At 34.8% G+C, this 26,020-nt stretch overlaps 2 protein-coding genes and 1 long non-coding RNA gene across 4 annotated transcripts; 2 read left to right on the top strand and 1 right to left on the bottom strand.

Annotated features, from left to right (window-relative positions):
* On the top strand, nt 1-8,234 carry LOC135147300 (uncharacterized). The gene is made up of 3 exons (XR_010284716.1): nt 1-326; nt 1,672-1,740; nt 7,954-8,234. It is a non-coding gene; the product is annotated as an uncharacterized LOC135147300 (long non-coding RNA).
* Nucleotides 8,235-11,065: 2,831 nt separating this feature from the next.
* LOC108224920 (nicotinamidase 1) lies at nt 11,066-12,965 on the top strand. Its single transcript, XM_017399682.2, has 5 exons — nt 11,066-11,444; nt 11,538-11,721; nt 12,104-12,237; nt 12,443-12,628; nt 12,713-12,965. The coding sequence occupies exons 1-5, from the start codon at nt 11,304-11,306 to the stop codon at nt 12,803-12,805; spliced, it is 738 nt and encodes a 245-aa protein (XP_017255171.1). The 5' UTR covers nt 11,066-11,303; the 3' UTR covers nt 12,806-12,965.
* A 999-nt stretch (nt 12,966-13,964) lies between these two features.
* LOC108226088 (protein EXECUTER 1, chloroplastic) lies at nt 13,965-24,203 on the bottom strand. Of its 2 annotated transcripts, XM_064078990.1 has the most exons (13): nt 23,660-24,203; nt 22,734-22,850; nt 22,566-22,631; nt 20,727-20,833; nt 20,070-20,151; nt 17,285-17,983; nt 17,058-17,181; nt 16,748-16,911; nt 16,342-16,416; nt 16,102-16,194; nt 15,855-15,997; nt 15,487-15,550; nt 14,100-14,302 (listed from the first exon to the last, which is right to left on the bottom strand). In XM_064078990.1, the coding sequence occupies exons 1-11, from the start codon at nt 24,068-24,070 to the stop codon at nt 15,905-15,907; spliced, it is 2,031 nt and encodes a 676-aa protein (XP_063935060.1). In that variant the 5' UTR covers nt 24,071-24,203; the 3' UTR covers nt 14,100-14,302; nt 15,487-15,550; nt 15,855-15,904. The 2 variants fall into 2 exon arrangements, with proteins under 2 accessions (XP_063935059.1, XP_063935060.1); XM_064078989.1 differs by lacking the exon at nt 15,487-15,550 and having other exon boundaries at nt 13,965-14,302.
* Between the last annotated feature and the right edge of the window lie 1,817 nt (nt 24,204-26,020).

Raw genomic sequence — 26,020 nt, 5'->3', positions numbered from 1 at the left:
GTTTTGTTTTCATAAAATCTCAGCAGCTATAATCTTAAATTATGTATTCGAGTGAAGAATATTTGTTTTAATGTCTAAAACCCATTTCCCTTTCCCCAGTTTTTATTTTCGTTTTAGTCAAACTCCCCTCCCCTGTCCATTGTTTTACACACAGTCGACTACCTCCTCTGTTTTTGCTTTCTTTGCTTTTGTTTACGAGTCTATTTCGCTGTACACCGATTTCACAGAGTTTTCGAGTCAGTTGAGTCATCTCCCGAGTTGCGTTTTGTAGCTGTAGCCGAGTGTTTTCTGGTTTCGTTTAGTTGAGTCGTTCAATCCTGTTTTTGGTGAGTCGCTACTGAGTCGATTTCTGTTAGATTGTATGTATTGGCTAGGTTTGTTTGCTTCTTTCTTGCTTCGCTTTACTGTTCTATTTTGCACCGAGTTCTGTCCGAGCTCGCCGAGTCGCCTGGGTGTTGTGTAAACAGAGTCGAGTTCCGCTGTTCTGAGTCAGAGTTTTTATTTTGTTTTCGCACGAGTCTTCACCGAGTTGTGTTGTTTAATTTGTGCCGAGTTCATAATTTCTTCTGTTTCGAGTCTGTTTGTCGATTGCTGCGTTGAGTTCGTTCCGAGTCTGTTCTTCTAGTCATAGAAATCGAGTCTCAGGTTTCATTACTGGTTTTGTTTCTGTATTTGCGCAGCTGAGTTGTATGTTTTGTACTGAGTCGTGTCTTCCCTCTCCGAGTCGCTAGTTCGAGTTTGAGTAGTTTTTGCTGCGATTTGTTTGAGTCTGGAGTCGAGCTGTTTTAGTTTGAGTCCAGGCTGTGAATGGATGATTATTTTGAGCAATTTCTCTTTGTTTTCACTTTATTCTGCCGAGTTTTGGCCCTGCTCTGCTTTCTTCTTTAGTTGAGTCACAAATCAGTGAGTTGCTGCGTTTTGGAAGTTTGTTTTTGGTGTGTTTTGGTAGGTTTAGTTTTGTTAGGATGAGCACAGGAGTTCCGAGTTGTTAGTATAGAGGTTTGAGTCTGTTTTGTGACTATGGTCGCGAGCTGGGTTTTATTTCTGTAGTGTAGGTGTTTCGTAATTGGTTTCTGCTGATTTATCAACGTGCTTCCTATTTGTCTTGCTTTATTTTTTTGTTTCCGTTTTGTTTTGTTTTATTTGGCTGAAGTTCTTTGTTAGTGCTATGTAGTTTTCCTATAAAGAATTGTTCATTTGTTTGTGGCTACTCGGATTAAATCAACTGAATCCTGCTAGTTACTTTTTGTTTTGTGGTTTTGAGTGTGCGACTTATAAATGAATCATGCCAAGATGCTCCTTATTTTAGTTAGTTTATAATTTTTCTAGATAATTTAGAATAATTAATTAGTTAAAAATTTGGCCAATGATTTAATTAGTTAATCGGAAAGTTTTAGATTTAATTTTGAAACCAAATTTCACAAAAAAATATTGTTCTAATTCGCCTAGGTTAATTATTAAAGGATTGCGAAAAATAATTTTAATCTCTGTGGACGAATCTAAAATATTAAAACGGTGATCGTGCGCTTGCGATTTAAATGTAATATTTTTAGCACATCAAGTTTTTGGCGCCGCTGCCGGGGACTAAAATTAATTTTCGCGCCTTAATTTTTAATTTTTCGGATTAGTTTTTTATTATTATTCTCTAACTTCTTTTTGGTTGAATTTTAGAAATTGGAGGAATATGAGCTAGCTTGGAATAAGTGGAGAATATTCTTGGAGTATTGGAAGCTTGCTTGGGTAACTTGTATCTCTCTCCTATTTCAATTTATTTTTATTTAGAAAATCACAAAAAAAATTGAAAATTAAAAAATCATAAAAATATTAAAAATATTAAAATCCAAAAATATTAGCTAAAATTACATAATTGTTGCATCATGCATTTTAACACTTAGGAGCACAATATCTAGATTTTAATTTTTGTTTTTAAATTTTCGTACCTTAAATTGTGGTGATCGCTGGAGGACCCCAAGGTACGTTAATTTCTTTATTTCTCTAGATTAGGACACGTAGTTTAAATCATCCATATTTGTTTACCGCTTTTATTATCTCGTTGTGTGGTGCATCATTTTAAATAAATCTTAAGGGCAAAACCACTCATAAGATAAGGGAAGGGATTTCATCACTCTTTCCTTGGCCCACAACAATTTAATTCTTCATTTTGCATTTCCCAAGCCTTTAATAAAATTGAATTAGACGTTAGCCCCTAGGATTTCGCGCTCAATTAGGAAGGACCTAAAGAACGAGGTAATCATTAATTATTCCGACTCTTCGGTGTCTAAGGCTAGCGAAAGCTTACCTGGCCGATTAAGGTTTGGTGTCTAAGCGCGGAGATTGGCCTCTTGGCAATGCCTACTCCAAACTGGCCAAACCGGTCCGAATAATTTTTGATTTATCGAGTTTTTGGTGGTACTTACGGTTAGGAGCAAGGTCTAGTCATTTTATTAGGCAACCATAGAATTAGGTTTTTCATTTCGTTTTTACACCCTTTCTTTTGTGTGTTTTAATTTTTAGCACTTATTTGCTACGTGTTTACTATCTTGTTTATGCGAACTACTTGGGTTAGGAACGAAACGTCTAGATTAGTTAGACCGATCATGGAAATTCCTTCGTCATCCTCTTCGGACTCCGAACCCATAGAAGCTAGCGAACCGATAGTTAACATGGCCGTGTCTCTTAAAGACCGTTGTTACCCATCCCGTTCAATTCAACCTTCGTGTATCACCCTTCCTCCCGTCAATGGGAATTATTTCGAGATTAAAGCACATCACATTAGTATGTTGCCTAAATTTTTAGGGAGTGAGGGTGAAGATCCTTATCTTTTCATCCAAGAATTTGAGGAAGTTTGTTCCCTCCAAAAGCTCCACCAATTAACGGAAGATTCGATTAGACTTAGGCTCATTAATTTTGCGCTTAAGGAGAATGCGAAAAAATGGTTATATAGTCTTCCCGTTAATTCTATTTCCACGTGGGAGGGGTTCGTTGTGGTGTTTCTAAAAAAGTATTTTCCAAATCATAAGACTACTCGAATTACAAATGAAATAAATCAATTTCATCAAAAGGAAAATGAGTCTTTTTGGATTTTCTTTGACCGCTTCAAAAATCTTCTCTCACAATGCCCCCACCACGGAATAGAAAAATGGAGACTTTGCAAGATAGTTTACGAGGCCTTAGATAGTCAAACCACCGCGTTATTAGAGTCTATGTGCCAAGGTAAATTCATGGAAAAAGATGAGGACCAAGGGTGGGAATTTTTTGAGGATTTAGCGGAAAAGACTATGATGTGGGAGTCAACTAGGGAGCCCAAAAAGTCAATTCAGTCATCTAGCGCTAGGGGCTTGCATTCGATAGGAAATAATGTGGCAACCGATGCCAAACTAGCCACCCTAACTAGGAGACTTGAAGCTTTAGAAACTAGTAAATCTCCCCCACAAATGTCGATGCTCCCTAATTACAATTTTCAAAATCCCGGAACCCAACCTTCGCACGAACTTGAACAAGTAAATGCGATGTTCCAAAATCCTAGGAATGATGCGTTTGCACCCACTTACAATCCCGGGTGGAAGAATCACCCCAATTTCTCGTGGGCTCAAGGTCAAAATTTTCAACCTCCACAACCAAATTTTCAAAGGCCCAATCCTAATCCTTTTCCCAATTATCAAAACCCGAGTCAAGCTCCGTTAAATCCTCCCGGGTTTAATGACTCGGATAAGAGACTTAACTCCTTAGAGAAAAGCATTGAGGCCTTAGTTAAATCGCAAACTAATTTGACTCAATCTCAACAAACCTTCATGACAACCCTAACCCAAGATAGGCAACTTTTGCATTCTAATGTGCAAGCTGTTTCTAAGTTAGAGGCCCAATTGAGTCAATTAGCTAGCGCGTTGTGTGAGCGAGAGAAGAACAAATTCCCAAGTCAACCCGAGGTCAATCCTAAGTTTCCTCTCAATCAAAGACCTCCCGAGAATGTTAATGCGATCATCTCTCTAAGGTCGGGAAATCAAGTGGATAACAAAGTTGGTGAGAACGTTAATGAAAATGAGGAGTCGATTCCTAAAACAAATCCTTCTTTGTCTAGCACTAATCATGATAAGCCCGAATGTTCAAAAGCCCGTGAGTCTATGAGTGAACTTAATCCTGGGCCTATTTCTCAAAAGCCCAACGAAGAAGGTTACAAGCCAAGGGTTCCTTACCCACAAAGACTCATTCCTCCTAAACAATCAGCCCAAATAGAACAAATTCTAGAGGTTTTCAAACAAGTCAAGATAAACATTCCTCTTTTAGATGCCATTCAACAAGTTCCTTCTTATGCTAAGTGTCTAAAAGATTTGTGTACCCATAAGAGAACCACCCATGTTCCTAAGAAAGCCTTTTTGACCTCACAAGTAAGCTCGATTCTCTCGAATCAAATTCCCGTGAAATATAAGGACCCCGGTTGTCCTACAATTTCTTGTGTCATAGGCAATACGTTTGTGGATAAAGCTTTACTTGATTTAGGAGCGAGTGTGAATCTTCTTCCTTTCTCGGTCTATCAAGCCCTAGGTTTAGGAGATCTCAAGACTACCAATATGACCCTTCAACTTGCCGATCGTTCTATTAAAATGCCAAAAGGGATTATTGAGGACGTGTTGATCAAAATCGGTGATTTTATCTTTCCCGTTGACTTTGTTGTTCTCGAGACTCAACCCGTCTCGAATCCTAAGAACCAAATTCCTATCATTTTAGGACGACCGTTTCTTGCTACATCCAATGCCTTAATTAATTGTAGGAATGGTTCGATGAAACTCACTTTTGGAAACATGACCATAGACTTAAACATTTTCAATGTAGGAAAACAACCCAATGAGCTTTATGAGCTACCTATAGGGGTTAATGTGGTCAACAAGTTTGTCACATGGTCTAGTTTCGAGGATAGTGAGATTGAGTCTCTTTTGAATGAGGATTTCAAAGTCAACCATGAGAATAATAGGGAATATCATGAGTCTTTGAGAGAGTTAACCTCGGAGGAGTTGTTAGGAGAATTGAACGACATTTGTTCAAAATGGGAGACTCCACCCGAGATTGTTAGTGTTAACCCTAGGCCCAATTTCGAGAGTCATGTAGGTGAATCACCTACATTTGACTCGTTGTTCCATCATTCGCATAGCGCCTTAGGGAATGATGACGTCGTTTCTTACATCGTTCCTAGTGATTTATCCTATGACCAAAATTGCATAATCTCTAATTTGCTTGATAATAAAGAAGCATTAAGTTGGTTTAGGAAGAACATTAGTGACACTTGTCCTATAGGGATGAATGATTGTCACATGCTAGAGAAAGTTTTTGTGCCTAAAAATTCTCGTACACATTTTGACTCTTTCTCGAAGCTTCCTCCCATTTTTCCTTCCGGAATTGGCTGATTTGCTTCCGTCTTCGAACCTTCCCCCATGAAGTTCAGGTATGGGGAAGGAAATGTGGCGTGCGTAGGTCGTGTTAGTGTTTCGTTTGTTAATAAAAATCCCCTTCATATCCATTTCAGGTATTTTTCTCTTTACTCTCTCATTTCAATTCTATCTTTTGCATACATTGAGGACAATGCATGATTTAGGTATGGGGAGGGCTTTAGTGTAATTCTAAAAAATGAAAAAACCCTAAAAAATGAAAAAATTAGAAAAATCCAAAAATAGAGATGTTTTAGCTAAGTTGTCTTTCCCTCACTCGAACTTTAGGAGTAATTGGTGTTAGCATGTTTTCGAAAACAATATATATGTAGTGTCTTTTAGATAATTTGAACGTAGTTGAGTAAGGTTGTCGTTTTGAAGCTTGTATCGACCGAATTGTACTTTACATTCCAAGATGGCACACACATTTGCACAAGACCTTTGATGGAGAGATTGTATAGTGATATTATTCGATACCTGAGAGAGAACCCACATGTTGAAACAATGTCGATTCGAACCTTTGCGAATAAAAAAAGAGAAAAAGAAAAAAAAATAGAAAAACAAGAAAAAGAGATAGAAAAAGAAAAGGAATAACTACTTCAATACCCATTGTTCTTTATGGATAAAATCTTTAGATAAATGGGCAAAAGTAGATTGGCTAGTCTCGTTTTGTGGCCTTTGTTACTCGAGCAATTAAGTCCGTAGGGGGATTTCAAAACCTAGTGCCCTAAGACCGTTTGGTTTGGGAGTCACTGACCTAAAGCTCGCTACATGGGTAACATTGTTTGCCTAAGAAAACGGACAAAATAAAGTCAATGCAAAAAAAAAAAGAGAAAAAAAAAAAGAATAAGAGTTTGTGAAGTTTGGCTAGATATTTGTTTCGATAGAGATTGGGTCAGTTCAAAATTGGTTGAAAAAGAGAAAATGTTCTTAGACGATTAGGATCCATCAAAGGCCTTAAATTACTTACACTCCTTGGATTTCTAGTAAATCTTTGTGTCGATGCAAGTAGATTAGAGACAACTGTATCTTGATTATTGGGTTTTATATCAAAGTGCCCACCGAACTCGTTAAAATGTATCAAGTACCTACCTAATCTCCACGACGACTCAATTACAATACTAAAATCATTATATATATCATGCTGTTAACTTTTTTTAATCTGTTAACAGAAACCGTTAAGTGTTAACTCTTGTTATCATTGTTTTTGCTGAGTTGGCAGACACCTGAAATAAGATGGGTAAATAAAAATAAAAACAAAAAAAATGATGAAATCTCTTGGGATGGCATTCGATTTGGGGCGATAAAAGTTTCAAATTTGTGGACCTGCGCAATGCTAGCACTACTGTTTCTTGGTACAAAGGTGTATCGCATGGTCTTGCAATTCCTCGATACTCATTTCTTCATTGGCTTATTATGCATAACAGAGGTGTTACTTTAGATAAAATTTTGGATTCTGGCACTGTGGACTTTCCACCAATATAATAGCATTCAGGTTGGGAAGCAAATACACCATGATGATTAACCTCTATATGTATCACAATACACATACTGTTTGAACAAATAAAAATTTTAATCAATTAATTTGATATCAAACACATGACTTCATTCAATCCACTAACATGACCTATATAGCAAAGAAACAACACACTAAAAGTACACAAAATCCATAGTGATAGGAGAAAAATAGAGCACAAAATATAGTAAAGTGCCACAACAAATGAACTCACTGAACCTAATAAACCCCTAAAGCATACCTTGAGTAATCGAATTAATGGACTAAACAAAGCTTCAAAGATGAATAATTACCTTCAAAGATCACCGATGTAGCTTCAGAGCACCTTCAAACCACCAGAGGTTTTATCCCAAGAGAGAGCGAATAAGTGGAATTTGATCAGGTGTGTGTATATTGCATGTATTTTTGTTTTTATTTTTGTTGACCCATTTTATTCCATGTGTCTGCCAACACAGCAAAAAGAAGCGTTAGACTTAACGTTTTCTGTTAAGGGATTAAAAAAAATTAACAGCATGATATATATAATGATTTTAGTATTGTAATTGAGTCGTCGTGGAAATTAGGTAGGTACTTGATACATTTTAACGAGTTCGGTGGGCACTTTGATATAAAACCCCTTGATTATTAGTAGATGAGTCTTTAAGTCGTATTTTCCTTAAAAACGCTTTTTGTTAACACCAACGAAATTAGAGTAGAGTCGAGTAGACACTTGCTAGAATGTCTCAAAGATTTTATGGGTATATCTTCTGTAAACCCTTAGGAGACAAAACTCCTCTTGTAGAGATCGTCTACGAGTTTAACGGGTTGGTGAACCTAAAATCACCCGTCACGCCTACGAAAAGGAGCCTAGGAATCGCATCTAGTTTTCTTAGTTTATTTTCTTTTCTTTTGATTTTACTCGAGGACGAGCAAAATATAGGTATGGGGAAGTATGATAAGTGCATATTTTGGTATATTTTAAATGCCTAATTATTGCTTGTTCTCACTTATTTATTTGTTTATTTGTCTTTTTTGTAGGAATATTGCAAATGCTTGAAGAAATAAAAGAATAAAGCAAAAAAGAGAAAAAGATGGAAGAAAAGGATCATAGGGGAATATTCTCAAGGAAGCATCTAGATGGGACACCTACACCCCCCTCTACCCTAATTTCCCCCTATAAATACACACCTCCCTATCATGTTTCAACCTACCTAGGATTTCATATTTTTAGTAGCCTCTCTTTTATGTAGTAGATCTAGTAGTAGCACTCTAAATTTGTAAACACTTTTATTATATCAATACAAGTATTCATTTGTGTTCTTAAATCTTGCTCTTTACTTTTACTTCTAGGCTATGAAATCTTTCTCTAACCACATGAGATTCAAAATTACTTGTGGATTGAAAGGAGCCTAATTATATGTTTTAAGCTTGCATTTTTTAGTATTTAGATTGAGCCCCTTTTAATTCTCAATATTATTAGTGGGTTCAATGGTTTAGTATTCTATATTTTGATTTTAGCTTGTAGTTTGATGGGGTTTTGTTAGATACATGGTAGATAAGCTAGTTTTGAAGTTTTGTTTGATTTGGAGTTAGTTTGGTAGGATTTGGTATTGTTCTTGTTCTTGGTTTTAGTATTTTTGGGGGCTTTTTGGTGTAAATTTTAATTTGTGATTTCGAAATGAGGTTAGTGGGTTTATGTTAGAAATATTATGTTTAGGCTAGATTTGAAATTTGGTGTAGTTTGGAGTTGATATGGTTTAATTTGAGTCTTGCTTGAGTCAAAAATGGGTAGTTTAGGGGTTATTTAGTGTAAAATTTGGTGTTGAATTTGGTTTAGAGGTTAGTGGGGTTTGATTAGAAATAATTGGAATAGCTATATTTTCCGGTCAAACCAATTTTCCGGCGAAATCTAGTTGATTCCGGTGAAATATAAATAGATCAGACAGCTAAAATTTTGTTTATTCCACAGCTTGTTTATGAATTCGCGTATGTGCTTTGCTTTCCAGGATTTTGTTTTCTCACTGTGGCGCGTGTACACATGTCTTCTATCCTCTGTTTTATATTAATTTGGTTTTCCGGTGCTGAGCTGTAACTGCGGTCTTAATTTGGTTGTTTGGATTTTGTTTTTTTTTTTTATTTGTTTACGACCGCGCGTGAATTGATGATACCTGAGTTTCTGTAAGTCCTGGTATTAATACATAAAGCGGAGTAGTCGTTTCTGTTTAGGGTCTTGACAGCAGTCATAGTGTTTCCGAAAATTCTCATTATTTTCTTAGATTAATTTTTGTCATTTACATTATAAAATCTCTCAAAATCTTTTGGTTTAATTTGATTAAATTAGAAATTAAGTTTTCGCGGAAATAACTTTAGTCCTTGGAACGAATCTTATATTACTAAAACGGGATCGTGCACTTGCGATTAAAATCATATTTTGAGCACATCAAGTTGGTGAGCTCTTGCAATAATCACCACCGTCTCAGATTCGATACAGTTTTTGTAGATCACCGAAAATATCAATAAACTCGTTTTCAACTGATCTAACACGAAATCAACCCAATCATGACTAAACAAAGACATAACAAACACTCCAAAAGAATAGACACAACCACACACCCCAAGAGGAGATACACACAAACGCCCAAAAGATTGGGTTTTATTGAAAAGAAATTAACGAGAGTAAAAATAGATAATAAAGGAGTTGGGGCTTTTCACCGGAGAAAATCAGTGGAAGCCCCTCGATTTACTTGAAAAAAGACAAACCCTAATAAAAGAGGAAGAGACTAATTTTTTTTTAAGTGTGGTACAATCAACTATTCTATACTCTTCAGAAAAAGTAAGAACGACTGTTTTTGAGATATTTTATTTTTAGATATTATATTATTTTATAACTGGATGATAATATTCTCTTGCTATATTATCCCTACAGCACGACCTCTCATATAATTATATATAACTATAAGGATATATGTTTTAATTTAAATATATGTTTTCATTCTTTTAAAAGGGTGCCAAAAATTAGAAATTCTCATTACACTCATTCCATTCCGATATATATTTAAGAATGTTATATCATCGTGCCACATCATATTACACATTTTTTTCTATTTTTTATATAATATAAATCGCTTAAATTTTTTAACTTATAATTTAAATTCATTGATCACATTATTCAAATTATTATTCAAAAATATGTATAACTAATGCAATACTTTATAAAAAATAATAAATAATAAGTTTTATTATATGATCAAAAAATATATAAATATGAGTAAAAATTCAAACAGACTCTATACAAAATGGAGGGAGTAATGTCAATTCTTTTTTGACGCTTCTGTTGCTCATATACCTCTGTTTAATCATGAATATATTTAATGCCTCCGAGCATATTCGCAACTATAATTGTATTAAACTTGTTTACAGAACTGTTCAAGATACTCTCTAAATAAGGTACTTTTTTTTTTTTTTTTTGCCAGATCTAAATAAGGTACTTTAGTTATGCTTATTCAAAAATTCGAGTCAAAATCCAGCGGCTGTGATTCTTAAAATTATATTTTAAATGAACTTGTTTATATCAAAGGGGAGCAAACGATTTGGAAGCAAACAGTCGGCCATTGGCCAGGATATTAGCTCATAGCAGTAATATTTTGCATTTTTAGTCTTCTTATGCATCTATCAAACAAAGATTGTCCCGCACTAACTTCAAATGTAGCTATCATTTTTAGTTGGAATATTCAAACACCATTTCGAATTGAATACGATTTTCGGATATCTGTAAATGTGTGGTGCAGATAATGTCACGCACGCAACATTATTGATGATGAACATTGGACCGGACCTCACTTTGTAACGGATTACTTTGACCATTGAACATCATTGTTCTGCTGCCCTTCCATTTATTTATAAATAAATCAGATACCGGCACGGCACGACTAGATCGATTGATATTATATAATGTGAGTATTGTGAAGGAAATTAAAGATTATAGTTAGTTTTATATAATAAATTTTTATTATTTTTGATGAATTTTGAAATATAACAAATTGGAAAGTATATTCCAAAAAGAAAGCCGTGAATTATATCAAATTCATATAGAAAGTGAAATGCGTAAAAATTATTATTATAAAAATACATCTTCTGCATGCCAAAAGGTAAGCACGAAAAATAAGAGGTTCATATAGCAGCATCACTTGTATTTTTATTTTTGAGTAAATAAATTATGTAGCTACGATCAAAATAAACGATATTTTAATGAAAGTCCTGATTTAATCGGTACACCTGATCATCATCACAAAATGGGTCTTGCACATATTATATTGTAGATATATGTGAGCGGTTAGAGAGAGGCCTCGTATGCTGAATACTTGAGAATTCTGTTCTTTGGTGAAAACATGGTACTAAACATTATTGATCTGTTGAAGAAAGAGATCCCTCTAGAGGAGGAGTCACTGATCATACCTGAAAATACCAAGACTGGACTGGTTCTTGTGGACATCATCAATGGCTTCTGTACTGTGGGAGCTGGAAATCTGGTGAGTAGTGTTCTGCACCACCATATATATATATATTAACATAACTGAGTATATGTAAAACCTTGCTCTCCTAAACTTTTACTGGCTTGCTAGGCACCAAGAGAACCCAACAGCCAGATATCACAGATGATAGAGGAATCAGAAAGGCTTGCCAGAGTGTTCTGTGAGCAGAAATGGCCAGTTCTTGCATTTCTCGACTCTCATCAGCCTGACAAACTTGAGCATCCTTATCCTTCTCACTGTATTGCTGGAACTGAAGAATCCAACTTAGTTCCTGGTACCCGGAACCTTCTCTGCTCTTTCTTTCCTCCTCATATGTTACAATTTTTTGCAATTATCTCATCGGAGCACAATACCTTAAAGGTTTAGCAAATTTTACATAATCAGTATTTTATATCATTTTAGCCAACACCTTGGAGTAGCACGGGAAAAAATCAGGAATTTCCGGGCATGTTACACATCAGACCATAAAACTTGATGGATCATATTTTGATGCGTGTTTAGTGGGAATTTTTTTTGACATACATGAATATCTAGTCCTGAAAGATGACAATTATAATCCTATTATTTCAAACCAAATTAGGCGGAAAAAAAATTACCTATAATATCTTGCGTTTCTTAATCTCATTCTTTTGGTGTCTCTAAATATGAAATTTCAGCTCTGCGGTGGTTGGAGGAGGAGCCGAATGTAACGATAAGGCGCAAGGATTGCTACGACGGATACATTGGTTCCATTCAGGAGGATGGCTCCAATGCTTTTGCAGACTGGGTGAAGACCAACAACATCGAACTGGTAACTATACCTTCCTCGGATTTTAGAAGATAAATTACGGTTAGTACTGGTTCATAACGAACTCAACTTGAGACCTCGGCAGTACCTAGCCTCCGGGGTTATGTTGAATTAGTTAACTCTCCGAAAACCTTAAGTTAGGAGCGAAGGCACTAAATGGATCTTATACTTTTGACGGGTACTGATGTAAGTTTTGGTTGGGATGAAGTTATTGGTTGCAGGGATATGCACAGACATTTGTGTGCTGGACTTCATTTGTTCGACTCTATCAGCAAGAAACCGCGGCTTCTTGGCTCCGTTGAAGGATGTGGTGGTTTACTCAGGTGGCTGTGCCACTTTTGATTTTCCAGTTTCAGTCGCGAAAGAAACCAAAGCTGGTTTAGCTCACCCCCAGGTAGAAAACAATTACAAACTACGAAGTAAGAATTATTCGCATAACATCCCCGTCCCATCGGGTTCTTATTCTGCGTTTTTGCAGGAAATGATGCATCATGTGGGTCTGTACATGGCTAAAGGAAGGGGAGCTAAGATTGCAAGTGAAGTGTCGTTTGGTGAACTGGAGAAGCCATGATCTAGTATGTACTTATAGTACGAGTGATGTACTGGAGGATTCCGGTCTAAATGATATCAGTAATGTACCATAATATGTATTGCCAGATAATGTGCAAACACGAAGACATCATGTAACTCTTATTAAGTTTTTCTACTAAACGAAACTTTAAATTAGTAAACCCCGAAAGGTAATTATGGAACACCAGTTCATCGATGAACATCGGGCTGATAGAAAAAGAAGAAAATTTCAGATTGCAGCTGCTGGAATGCCAACCACTGCTAGTCTGCTAACAAACAACTAATTGATGATAGATGGGGTAAGATACAATATAATGGATATTCCTGTAATCATTTTTACGGAAACAAACTCCATACTCCTTTAGTAAGTTCTACAATCTACATGCAATCTAACATGCCCACAATCTACTTTGGAAAGGGATATATTAAGCATAGTTTGGTTTAGCATGAGGAAGTTCTTAAGAGCAAACACCTGACTGAACCGAGTTGCTGATTGAGATGAGAAAGAATAAAGCCTTTCAGAGTTGTAAATTAGCATCAAACTCAGGAAATAAATGCAGTCTCAGCTTACACTTCTGATTGCTAGATACAAATATTCATATCCTAGTATCTAAAAACAATAAAGGTATGGTTTCTTCTACCTATGTATGTTTTCTGCTGAAAAAATTAAAAAGGAATGACAGCCAAGTTGTCAAGCATTATAACGAGGGTCGACTTCATTCCAATAAGCTGCAGACTAGGGAATATTTAGACCAGATTGGATTAAACCACTGGGAATTTGGAATATCCACAGTTTGGATGAGGCACATCTATAGAGTGACAGCAGAAATCAGAATCATCTCGAGGAGAATAAATAGTAGTAGACAATGGGAGCAGTTTCTCATGAGTCATATAATACTACAAAACAGTTAAAACAATACTTACAAACATATCATGTAATCATCTTTCTAAAAACTACTCTGAGTATTGACGCCAACTTGGAGGTGAATTCCACATAAGGAATTGGCTGCTACAATGAACTGATTAATTTTTATACCGAAGCAACCTCTTTCCCCAGAAAAGAAATACATCGTGTGAGATGCAGTCTACAATATTAGCAGCATAATTATGCAAATGATAATAAGGAACTACAAGATAATAAGCTAATGCAGACCCCCTCATATGAAATATGCAATATATATATACTTCATTATTCTCATAACAATTCAGGAATATTTACTTGCCTAAAACATATCCTGTGGTGGCATATTTACAAGAACATTGCTAACTAGATTCACCCCCTCCATATTTGAGTACAAAAGACCTACTAGATGAACAGATTACCCCCAAAAAGAGTTGCCATCATATCAGCTGTCCCGGTGTTACTTGTACTGTCACAACTGTTTAGCATGCCTTCAAAGTTTGTCAATTGCATGCCCACTACATAAGCAGCTCAGAACTCTTTCCATCGCGAAGTCTCGACTCTAAGTGTGTCAAAGTAACAGATATCAAGTGCGAACTGCACAAGAAGGTGACGTGTAGAGTAAATAATATTTTACAAGTGTCGCATGCATGCACAGCTCAATTACGGGTACAAATTTTATCAGTAAAAATGATACTATTAAAACTGGGTCTTAGAAAATAAAAGACACTAGCCCGTAATAACACTTGCAGGTACTTGATATTTCTTTTAATTAATAGAACATGTGATTAATGGTTTGACAACATAACACAATTGTGTGGTATATTTTAGCACCAAAACCGATGTACTTTATACACATATCTAACATCCATTGCAATAAATAACATAATGGGTTTTGGTGATAAATTAATCAAATCATTTTACAAAAGTAAGTTTTATGCATACAATTAGGTAGAATTTTGGGATACAATATTAATTAAAAGATTTTAAGGTTTCATTTGTTCATTTATCTGATTTAGGTAACCTGTATATTTCATATTCTTAAAATTAAAAAAAAGCAATGTATGTCTATTAGTAAAAACTTTGAGGGTTTTTGTTAATACAGAAAATCATTTGCAAAAAGAAGAGATATGCCTCGATGCTCAACAAAAATCTCTCTGGTCTGCACATCGAGCCCTCTACCATTTGGGGAACTTCTTTCTAGACATGTAAAAATGGAATCAAATAATATTATCATTTTCATGAGTCACGAGTGGACAAAATCTCCCAGTCTACTTCAACTTCTGGTTCCTTGACCATACTAAACATACCAGCTAAATATTAAAACGAGTGATAAATCGGGAATTTCTTTAGACTTGTTTGGTACATTTTAGACGTAGCAAATTACATTATACCTCTGAACTGGCTTTGGAGAAAGATGTGTAAGGTTGTCTACTTAACATCTGTACATAACATCTTTCATAGGGCTTCCAAAAATTAGCTGTGACATCTGAACATGAAATGAATGTGGTCTAGTAGAATATAGCCAATACTAAAACCTGCTTACTGCAGAGCTAGTCCTACTACCACATTATCTATTTGAAGAAATGAGTGTGGATTTTCATCGCTTTGAACTATCATTTAAGAGCTAGCTTTTAAGTTCTACAGATGGCACTCTTCAAGATCATAATAAGTGGTATCAAGGCAGTCTCACCCGCAGAATGTCTTAAAATTGTTTTGATAGATAAGGATTTAACAAATGTATATTGACAAATATGGAAGGTTTACTGGAGTAAACCCACCGGCTTGGTAGAGTTTAGCTGCTAAGAATCACTAGTGACGCTGCTGATGCTAAGTATGGGGATTCTGCAATTTTAAAAATATGGCAATTCAGGTGCGGGGGGGATACGGCAATTAAAAAAATATTATAAATATATAATTAGTAACCAGGAATCAAGACATTAACTTCACTTCTTTTGACAGGAAGAGATTAACTTTTTTAATATAATGACCAAGTAAACATTCAGTACACACGAATCATATATAGCAACACTTAAGACAGTCTACTCGAAATCCAAAAAAAGCATAGATGATGCTCAAAGCAACACTTAAGACAGTCTACAATCTACTTAAGTAAAATGAAAAGGGTAATTCAAAATATTGGACTTACCTACAAAATCTGGGTACACGATGAAATAGTCTGGATGATTTTGCAGGTAACTATTTATGCAGCCTTAACTGATTAAAGAACACCAAAAAGTGATACTTCGGTGCCCAATAGACAAATCCAATAACAGGTCCACTTTTTATGTACTGCAAAATTCGGAAGTTAACAAGAAACATTTAGGAATCACCTCGGAAAGGGTAAAACACCGACACTATCGCCAAAAACATATAACCACAAAGAGAACTAAAACCTTTCCATCCATAATAACAACTTCACCGTCAACCCATCGAGGATTTCGGAAGCCTGGGTCAGCAAGCCTTCCTTGTCCTTTGTATCGAGCAACCTAAATTACAGACATTTGTAAGAATCACCATCAACGAAGATGAGAAAGCATCAAAGTAGATCAAATAAAATGATAAATTATAGGAGGCTTCCAAAAGATAGGCAAAGTACACAAAACAGATCCTTAGGTTTTAGGCAAACAACATACCACTCCAAATTCTTCTGGGATGATCCCCTTGTGTGGTAGCTGATATTCTTTCCCAACTTTTGCTCGAAATGCTACCTGAAGATATATCCAACCCATATACAAACTATTAACATATCGACAAATAGCATATGTCCTGAATTAAGTTTAAACATCATATCTACAAGTCATTTGGTCAAAACAGCAACCAACACATAAGGGGTCGTCTCATTTTGATCTTTATGCAGACAACCATCCAACTGTCTACACCTGCATTGGTCTCTTAGCCAAAAACACCCATAGTTCCCAGCGTTTTTGGGAGTCTCGTAGTCAGACCATTGAAGAATTCTTTTTCTCTCTGGTGAGAACTTTCAGTACTCATGGGTTTCAGTTCCTTCTATCTACATCAGTAAAGCATAGAATATTTTACCTGGCCGGCGGGTACATTAGGATCCCCAGTAAGCTTTACAGCTTCGATATACTCGTAAAACTCAAGATTCTGACTTTTTCCAGCACCCTCTTGCCATTGGCCAAACTTATGCTTAATCTGGATGACTTCTGAAGAGTAAAGTCCGTGGGCACCTATATATACTCCTGAAAACATTGGACAACTCACTATATTAATTAGGAATAAGAAGCAAGATAACTTTGGGATAAGAAGAGAAAAGTAAAGGGAACAAAGGTACAGATTTAGCACTGCATAGCGAAAAGTTAGAATAGTAAAATACTAATGTCCGTACCCTTAAAAGGATCCGATGATGCTGGAATGTCAATGCGACTGAATGTAGTAGATCCAGATAAAGGTTGACGAATTTGGGCCTGACTGAGGGTCAGGGTCAGTAATTTACCAACATCTTTCAGCACCTACTTGGTTACAAGTGAATACAAGCCAACAATAATTAACAGAATATTATTCAATTGCATCTTTATTAAAAGCAAAATGTGCATATACTATCAAAAGAATTACTTTCATGGGTATCTTCCCCCTGCCAATGGACTTTGCAAGATCGAGCATAACATGGTCTATGCTTTTTTGACTTTGAAGCATAGTCTTTGGATTCTGTGGAGACCTGCCAATGACACCAGAAACCGGTTCCTTTTTATCTTCATCTACAGTAAAACGAAATGATAACCGTCCTTTCTTCTCTAGCCTAGCTGGTACTCGAGAAACATCTTTGTGAGCTGTGCCTGAAATTTTCTGTAAAAGGCCCCCAACAACAAACTTGACTGCAAGTTGATTTTGTTCTTCGCCATCAATAAGACCATCACCTGCAAGTCCATTTTTCTCTTTGTCATCGTCATCCTTTTCATCTTCTGCATCTGAAGTTTCTAAGTCGTCCTTCTCCTCATCTTCAGCTTCCATTATTTGCTCAACCACCTTGGAGATATGATCAGAATCTACTTTATCTGGGACCGTCACTTTCAAAACTTTGACTTTCACACCAGGAATCATATCTTGAAGGATATTCCCAAAACCAGATCCCTCCGAAATATAATCATCATCATCCCCGTCTTCTCCGTCTTTGTCTTCCACAGCTTCCTCAATAGGATCAGTTGTGTCCGAAGTTGGGTCTATGGGATCCAAGCTAACTATAGGACCGAAGGACTTGGTTGAAAGAGTTGGAAAATCTTGAGAAGGAACGTCCTTGTGTTTTAAGTAAACAGCCTGAGAAATAAGTGGATAAATATAAGGAAAAAAATACAACGTAGGATGCATATGCACACACACACACGTGTGTGTGTGTGTGAAAACAATTGGTTATATGCAGAAGAATTAAATATATTTACATTATCAAAAGTGTGGGGATTGTAGGAGAACTACATAAAATGTAAGTACATACTTTCTGTTTATATATATAGGCCATTGCTCCATAAAGAACATCCTTATATAAAGAACAATATAGCACACTATAGAATCTAACCGAAAAATTCATTAAGATTCTAGTTTTAAACCTGTTAAGCTTTTAGTGTGAATAATAATAATAGAATCTAATACGGAATTAACAAAGAAATTGGATTAAACGTAAAAATTATTTCGTGTAAATTTCATTGTTCAAAAAATATATATGATTCTATGTTGGTTTAAGATTCTATTTCATCTGATTTCTCAAATTTAGATTAGATTCGATGTCAGATTCAATATGTTAAGCTTAATTCTTGTTAAACTCAGTTATTCTAATCTTAACAAATCTTTTTAAAAATGAAGTGTTATGATAGTGTTATTTATATAAGGGTGTCCTTTATGGGGTGCAATCTTATATACACACACACATACATCCGGGACCGGGTCCCTGATATACAAATACAAATGTTACAGCACACTATCAACGGGTATTTTTGTTAAATGGCCTTAATCCTAACTTTTTAATGCAGGGGGATTGCCGTGTCATCAGAAAAATGACCAATAAGTTGGTTCGAGATCCCGCTATCAACCTCTGATCCTAAAAATAAGTAAATTTCCACGATAAAGTCGGTTGATTAGGGGGACAGCGTAAGTGAGCAAATGGGTGCAAGCCCAGTCATGTTTGTCTGTTCTAGGAGGCGCAGGCCACCCACCTTCAAATGGTGTTGACCATAGAAACTGTGAACAGACCCGCCTCTGGCCTTTGGGCACGTCGAAACCGTGAGTTCACAGGGGTGGACAGAACCAAAGGGAAGGGTAGTTTACACTCCACTCCTTCATACATGCTCCACTTGGCTCTAGATATGGCTCAGTAGACCTCCGCTCTTGCAATTTGGTCATTTCGATTACGGGTTAGATGTCTCATTCCAGGGTTTCTCTCTTCCGGCGCTTTTTCTCCGACGGATATATGCTACTCCCTCTGTCCCACCAGATTCTTTACAGTTTCCTTTTTGGGATGTCCCATCCAATTCTTTACATTTCAAAACTTACCAAAAATAGTCAATGGGTCCCACCACTTCCCAACTTTTCCTTCATTTTCACATTACTGCCTTTTCACACTACTTTTACTCCACTATCTCTCTTTTATACATTAAAAATTGATAGGTCCCGGCGTCCCGCCACTTCACCCACTTTTCTTTCTCTTTTCCACTACTTTATACATATTTCTTAACCTCCGTGCCCAAACCAAACGTAAAGAATTGGCTGGGACGGAGGGATACTAACATTCAACTGTTCTATACCAGCTGTGTACATACATATAGTGTGCTCGTGTATATGGAATAACATATGCACATGTGAAATAGACATGCATGCCAAGGTCAAAGAAGAAAGGGAAAGTGATATCAACTTCACCTTCCTAGGATGATATATAATAAAAATACAAGGTTATCCGCCATAATGAATTCAAATTGTCATTCCCAAAAAAAGATGTGAAATAACTTTGGTCATTCAAAATGCAACAACCCTATCTAGAAAAAGGAGTTGTCAGTCATGTAGCGATCACAGATCTCTTCTATGTCATATTCTGTTTTCCACAAGCCATAACAATGCTCATTGGAGTTATTCCCTTTCCATTAAAGGTCTCTGAAAGTAGAAATTATCTTTACCTAGACCTTTCATTCACCAAGTTTGTCTTGCCAGATATTCAATTATTCTTGTGCCTTAGATTATGCAAAAATGTCTTAAATGGTAATCACCTATACAATTATTCAACAAAACCATTAATAATACCAATTACACATTTTAAACAATTTAACAACCCTATACTTGAGGTAATCTAATACATTTATTTGGAAGAACAGCTGCAAAAGATACAGAAAAATATAACACAGCAGGAAAATGCAAGTACCTGCTCCTTGTATTCACCTTCCTTGGTGGTCGTAAGAAATACTTCAAACAAAGGGGTACCACCTCTGGCTGCTGCTAGCTGCCTGAATAGCAAAGATAAATATTAATCACAGACAGTAAAATTAGTAGAATCACTGTTTTAGTAATTAGATAGACTTAGTTTCCTGCTGCAACAAAACCAACTGTAACCTAGTATAAATTACTTTGGCTATGGAAATAGCAGTCCATAAAGTTCACTATATAATTTACAAGATCATCTCACAACAGAGGTGCCAATGAAATATAGGCAACCGTTTCGTATAGGTGATGGATAGTTCAATTGCATATAGGCCATAAAAGACATCGCAACAAAACCATTTGCCAGTACAAAAGTGTAATTTAACATATGGTTGGAAGGACATGGTAAGCTTTTGAAACAAATAAAGGCTTTTATGTTACTATACTCTAGAGACGAGAAAGAGTTTGTGTGCAAGTATATGACAAGGATGCATAAGAAAAGATCCCCCTACCAGTATTTACTAAATGAAGGCAGTTTAAGCATTCTTTTCACAAAGACTGATTAAGAAGCAACAGTAACACAGAAGATGCTTGTTATATAGGAAAAAATTTTAAGTTTCTGCCCTTTAAAATAACAGTTCCACTAATACATAGACCCTACCTAGGGCTATAACTTCTTGCCACGTATCTTCCATGTTCTGCGCTTATGCGGATTATTCGACCATAAGGATCATTCACATCTTCCGACACCCCAGCCCACCACCCTAGCTGTGAACAGAAGACAATAAAAAGCTGAATCAAATCCTAAAAAATAGATAGCACAAGGGAGAGCATGGATACAGAGCTAAGTAGTTTCACCAAGGGGTCATTTCTTAAATTTAAATCACATTATCTGAATAATTGTAATTTCTGAATAAACTCAATAAAAAATTAAGTTATATTTTGTAAGAATGATACTGCTTGGTAAAACTGAACTTTAAATTTTATTTATAGATATGTGCAGTATTTATTCAATAATACCCTTTTATTTATACCATGCCACAAACAATCAAATATATATACTCCCGGGTCCCATTTCAACTGATTTTTGACTTTTTGAGAAGTATATTAAGACCGAGACATTAGTAGATATACTTGACAAAAAATTGTAATTCCTATACCAAATTAAACTATTTTAAACATTTATTTCATATAAATTTTATAAAAAGTAATTATGTTTAGATGCAAATTTTTTAACAAACATAGTATACGTGTAAAAAATCAAAAACAGTTAAAATGGAGCAGAATATTAATCTTTATTTATAGGTTTTTAATAATACGGATTTATATCTACTTAATTTGAACTTCGAATCTATAATTCCATTATATATGACAAGAATGAGGTGTGAACTAATTTTATAACAGTACAAAAAATAAAACCATAAGTTTGCATTCTCAAAGTATCGGGAAACCAAATATTGTTTCTTTAAATTTTGATTGCAGACAAACAAAGATTGGATTTTACCTGATACAAGTATATAAAGGAGAAAAAATCAGAATATGCAAGCTTCTAATATAACATTGTTTTCCATTAATAATAGAGATATTAATATACAAGATAATGACTAATTAATATTATACATGTATATGAAAGTATGAATATAATATGTAAATTTACTGTAAATTATTTGAAATTTTCATGCGTGTTATAAAGACAGCAACATATTTACAAAAAAATTAGTTTTACTTATTAAATGATCTTTATTTCTAAAAAATAAGTTCATAAGTTAACAATACATATCACAAGATTTTAATATCTAAAATAAAATATATAACCTCAGTAAAAGTCATATTATTTTTATAATTGGCACAAGGCCTAAACCTCTAACCTCAATTATAAATTTTGAATGTTAAGTTTATTTTTCTACAAGTTATTTTTATTCTATATATATCATTATAATATTTATATAACCATTAATCACAAGGTAGAATTCAAAACTAAAATATATAAATCCAGATCATTGAGAAGCGTGAATAGATAGGACTGAGTAACTCGCTAAAAAAGAAATTACAGCATTAAAACATTGGTATTTAAGAAGAAATAAGGGTGGAACAAACTCACATCTAGAAGTGATATAAATGAAAACTCGTATACAGGCATTAAGATGCTATTGTGCACAATAAGCAATAATTATCCTATGTAAAAGTATAAAATCCAGTACTAAGCAGCATTGTGGTCAAATTAAACCTAACTTCAATTATATATCAGTTAATAATAAACCAAAACTAAGACACAACTACATACGAGCAAACAAGTGAGCACTTGTACATACCCAACTAATTTAAAGCGAACACCAGGTCAATATAAACAAACACACACACACGCGCATATATATTACATCATCTATATTGGTTTTCTAACAGGGTATTGCACTATAATCTGCCATGATAATGCTACACTATGCATATTCGCAACACTTTCCTAGCATAGAAACAAATCATAAGAACATTGACCACTTACCAGTCCGGCACTACCATAATCTCGAAAAAAAGCTGCATCATCGTAACGCTCTTCCTCTATCGCTTTCTGCAATTGACCATAACTGAACATATAAAATGGATATCCGATAACCAAAGGATCTTTTCATATATAATCATTGTTTTCATATATCTATATTATTTCACTTACATTCAGATGAGACATCACTATGCTAACAGCATCGGTTGTAGTAGCAGCTGCAATTGCTACCTTGAGTTTGGCAGCATCTTCATAGTTCTCTCTACTAATGGCTCGGCTCAACTGTGACTGGTCAAACAAAAAAAAATCATATAAATAAATGTTACACCAAGAAGATCTGCTATGTCTTTGTTCTTCTTGTTTTTCTCTGTTCTCTTACTTAAAGCTAATAACTGGTAAACTCTATATGTACACACATGAATCATATATTATGTGGCATGATTGCATCTCCCTAGGCCTTCTGAAAATTTGGACAGTGTAAAATTGGCCCAATACATTTAATCAAGATCTTAAGATTGGTCTCATTCTATTGGACCAATTTCACGGGGTAAAATTGTATTGAACCAATTTTAGATTGGGGGAGTACAAGAAATAAATGGCAATGGGGTCTCATATTGCATAAACTCCCCCCCCCCCCCCCCCCATGTTGCACTCCAACAAATCCCCGTCCCCAACCTTGGTCACTGATCACCCTTCCTTCATATTGTTGTTTGGCTAATACAATAATGTGAATAGAGTCTAACTCCAATACCAATAATTCAAGCCTACATACTGTCGTAACCTGTTAAATTCACTAAATAAAGAAATAAGATATGAATTGAAATAGAAGTATAGTTTATAACCCTGGCAAATATTACAGAAACAAAACTCAGTTGTTAAACATTTACTAAATATAATTCACAAAATGCATATGATTCAGTATTCATGAACTTTGCAATCTAAAAAAGTCTTCTTATAAGTACACAAGCACACACATTATGCAAACACACCCTCGATTCCCTAATCTTGCTTAATCAGTTCCCTCGCCCTACCACGAATTAAACTCTAAATTCCAAAATCCAACACACAAACACACACACACACACACAATTACAGACCTTTAAAACAGAGAGAAGCCTTTCTTGATCATCAACCTCATCGAAATGCTTCCTCCACCAATTCCAATCCCAGTCTTCCTCCCCCTCCTCACTCTCTACACACTCTCTCTCCTCTCTCTTCCAAGAAGTCACATACATCTCCATCTTCTTCATCGCATTCCTCACCGCCTCTTTCAACCCACTCTCCCACCCACCATCACTCTCCGAAAGATCGAAACTTTCGTTGTTACATCGACAAATATTGAACTGGGTCAGCCTATAAACACGGTTTGAGAGTGAAGGTGACTGCTTTATTAGTGAATTGAGTTTGCTAGGGTTTGAAAGGGTGAGCTTGTGGGGGTGGTGCAGATTTGCATCGGAATTGATGAGGGTTGAGTGTGATGAGAAGCTCCGCGGAGGTGTCAAAGCCATGGCAGCAGCGATAGAGATAGTATTGTGTATGTATTTGTGAATATATATGTGTGTATTTGGGTGTATTTGTGAAGCTCGGGAGTGACGATGGATAAGAAGAGGATTGTTTCGGGTAAAAAATGGCTTCTTTCGGGAAATGGTTCATAGATTTTATCTTAAAAATGCTTACTGCGGATTACATTACTTAAAAAATAAAATATTATGATTGTTTATAAATATATAATATATAATTAAAAATACGTTTTGTTTAATATAAAAAAGAGTTAGCTGTGAAGGTTCTTAAGTTATCCCATGAACTTAAGATTATTATATGCTGAGCACAAATTTATATTTTAAAAAAAATATTATTCTCATTTTATATGAGACATATTTTACGAAGATCGTTATTTTAATAAAAAAATTTAATACATGCACCTGACAAATCTTGTAAAATTTATCTTATGAAATCGTTGTCACACCTAAAATCTTGAAATTATTGTATTTCTTACAAGTAATATATATCTTGTAAAATTTGTTTACATAATTCACATTATTTCAATGCGATGCTCGCTTAGCATGTATTATTTTGAAATTTTAAAAAAAATTAATATGTATAAGATATAAGATATAATTATAAATGAAATAATATACAAGAAGAATTTGGGGGTGATGGTCCCTACTAATGGTCCTAAATACTCGTATTAAAAGAGACGGTTCCAATCTCCCACTTTACGATCTAGATACTAAATTAAATACTAAATCGTGTAATATTTATTCTCTTTTTAATCTAATTTTTCAGACCCCCTGAATATTATTTTATAAAAATTTTACTATCCTAGTATATTTTATAAAAAATTTCAAATTTAAATATAGCACGATCAAACGTTTTCTTTTAAAATCAAAATAAAGAATTATTCGATATTGATGGATAATATTTTGTGCCAATATCTATACTATCTATACTATACTATACAATAATAAGCCAACATGGGTATAATTTGTAGTCCAATGTTTTAGTTATATATTTTGGTTTGGTACTCTCCTTTTGGTACTACAAGTCTACAAATGTGGAGTCTATTATTTTTTGGTTGTGGAGTCTATTAATATTATATTGTTAAACAGTTTCAAATACTAAAAACACTCATAACAATTCATTATCATATAATATTTAATTAAAAAAATTATAATGATGTTATAAATAAAATTATAAATATACAATTTTGAATATTTTTTTTAACAAGAACCTTCATATAACTCTTTTTAATTTTGACGTGTTCTATTTCAATATAAACACGAACCATTACATAACCGTTTCTAACTATAATCTTAAAAGGTTATTGTTGTAAAAAAAACAAGATTACAAAATTACGTTGAAATTCGATTGATTAGATTACTGAATTTTTCAAATGTTTTACACGATCGGCTATGTTTGGAAAAGATTTGAATTTTCTGTTTTTTTTTATTTTTAAATCTACGTGTACTAAATTCGGATTAAATGTACTAAAATCCTGACACACACACATATACTCCCTCCGTCCCAGCCAATTCTTTACGTTTGGTTTGGGCACGGAGGTTAAGAAATATGTATAAAGTAGTGGAAAAGAGAAAGAAAAGTGGGTGAAGTGGCGGGACCCATCAATTTTTAATGTATAAAAGAGAGATAGTGGAGTAAAAGTAGTGTGAAAAGTGAGTAAAAGTAGTGTGAAAAGGAAGGAAAAGTTGGGAAGTGGTGGGACCCATTTACTGTTTTTGGTAAGTTTTGAAATGTAAAGAATTGGATGGGACATCCCAAAAAGGAAACTGTAAAGAATCTGATGGGACGGAGGGAGTATATATTAGGGTTTGTCCATTTTCAAGTAATCGGGAGAAAATATAGTCAGTTGAATAATATAATTTAATTAAAATTCAATCTATTAATACTAAAATATTAATAAAATGATGTTAAAATTTAAATTTAAATTATAAATAATA

Source organism: Daucus carota, chromosome 6, assembly GCF_001625215.2.
Source record: "Daucus carota subsp. sativus chromosome 6, DH1 v3.0, whole genome shotgun sequence".
NCBI classification, from domain to species: Eukaryota; Viridiplantae; Streptophyta; class Magnoliopsida; order Apiales; family Apiaceae; genus Daucus; species Daucus carota.
The sequence above is the reverse complement of the archived record's forward strand: the minus strand, read 5'-3'. Positions and strand labels throughout refer to the sequence as shown.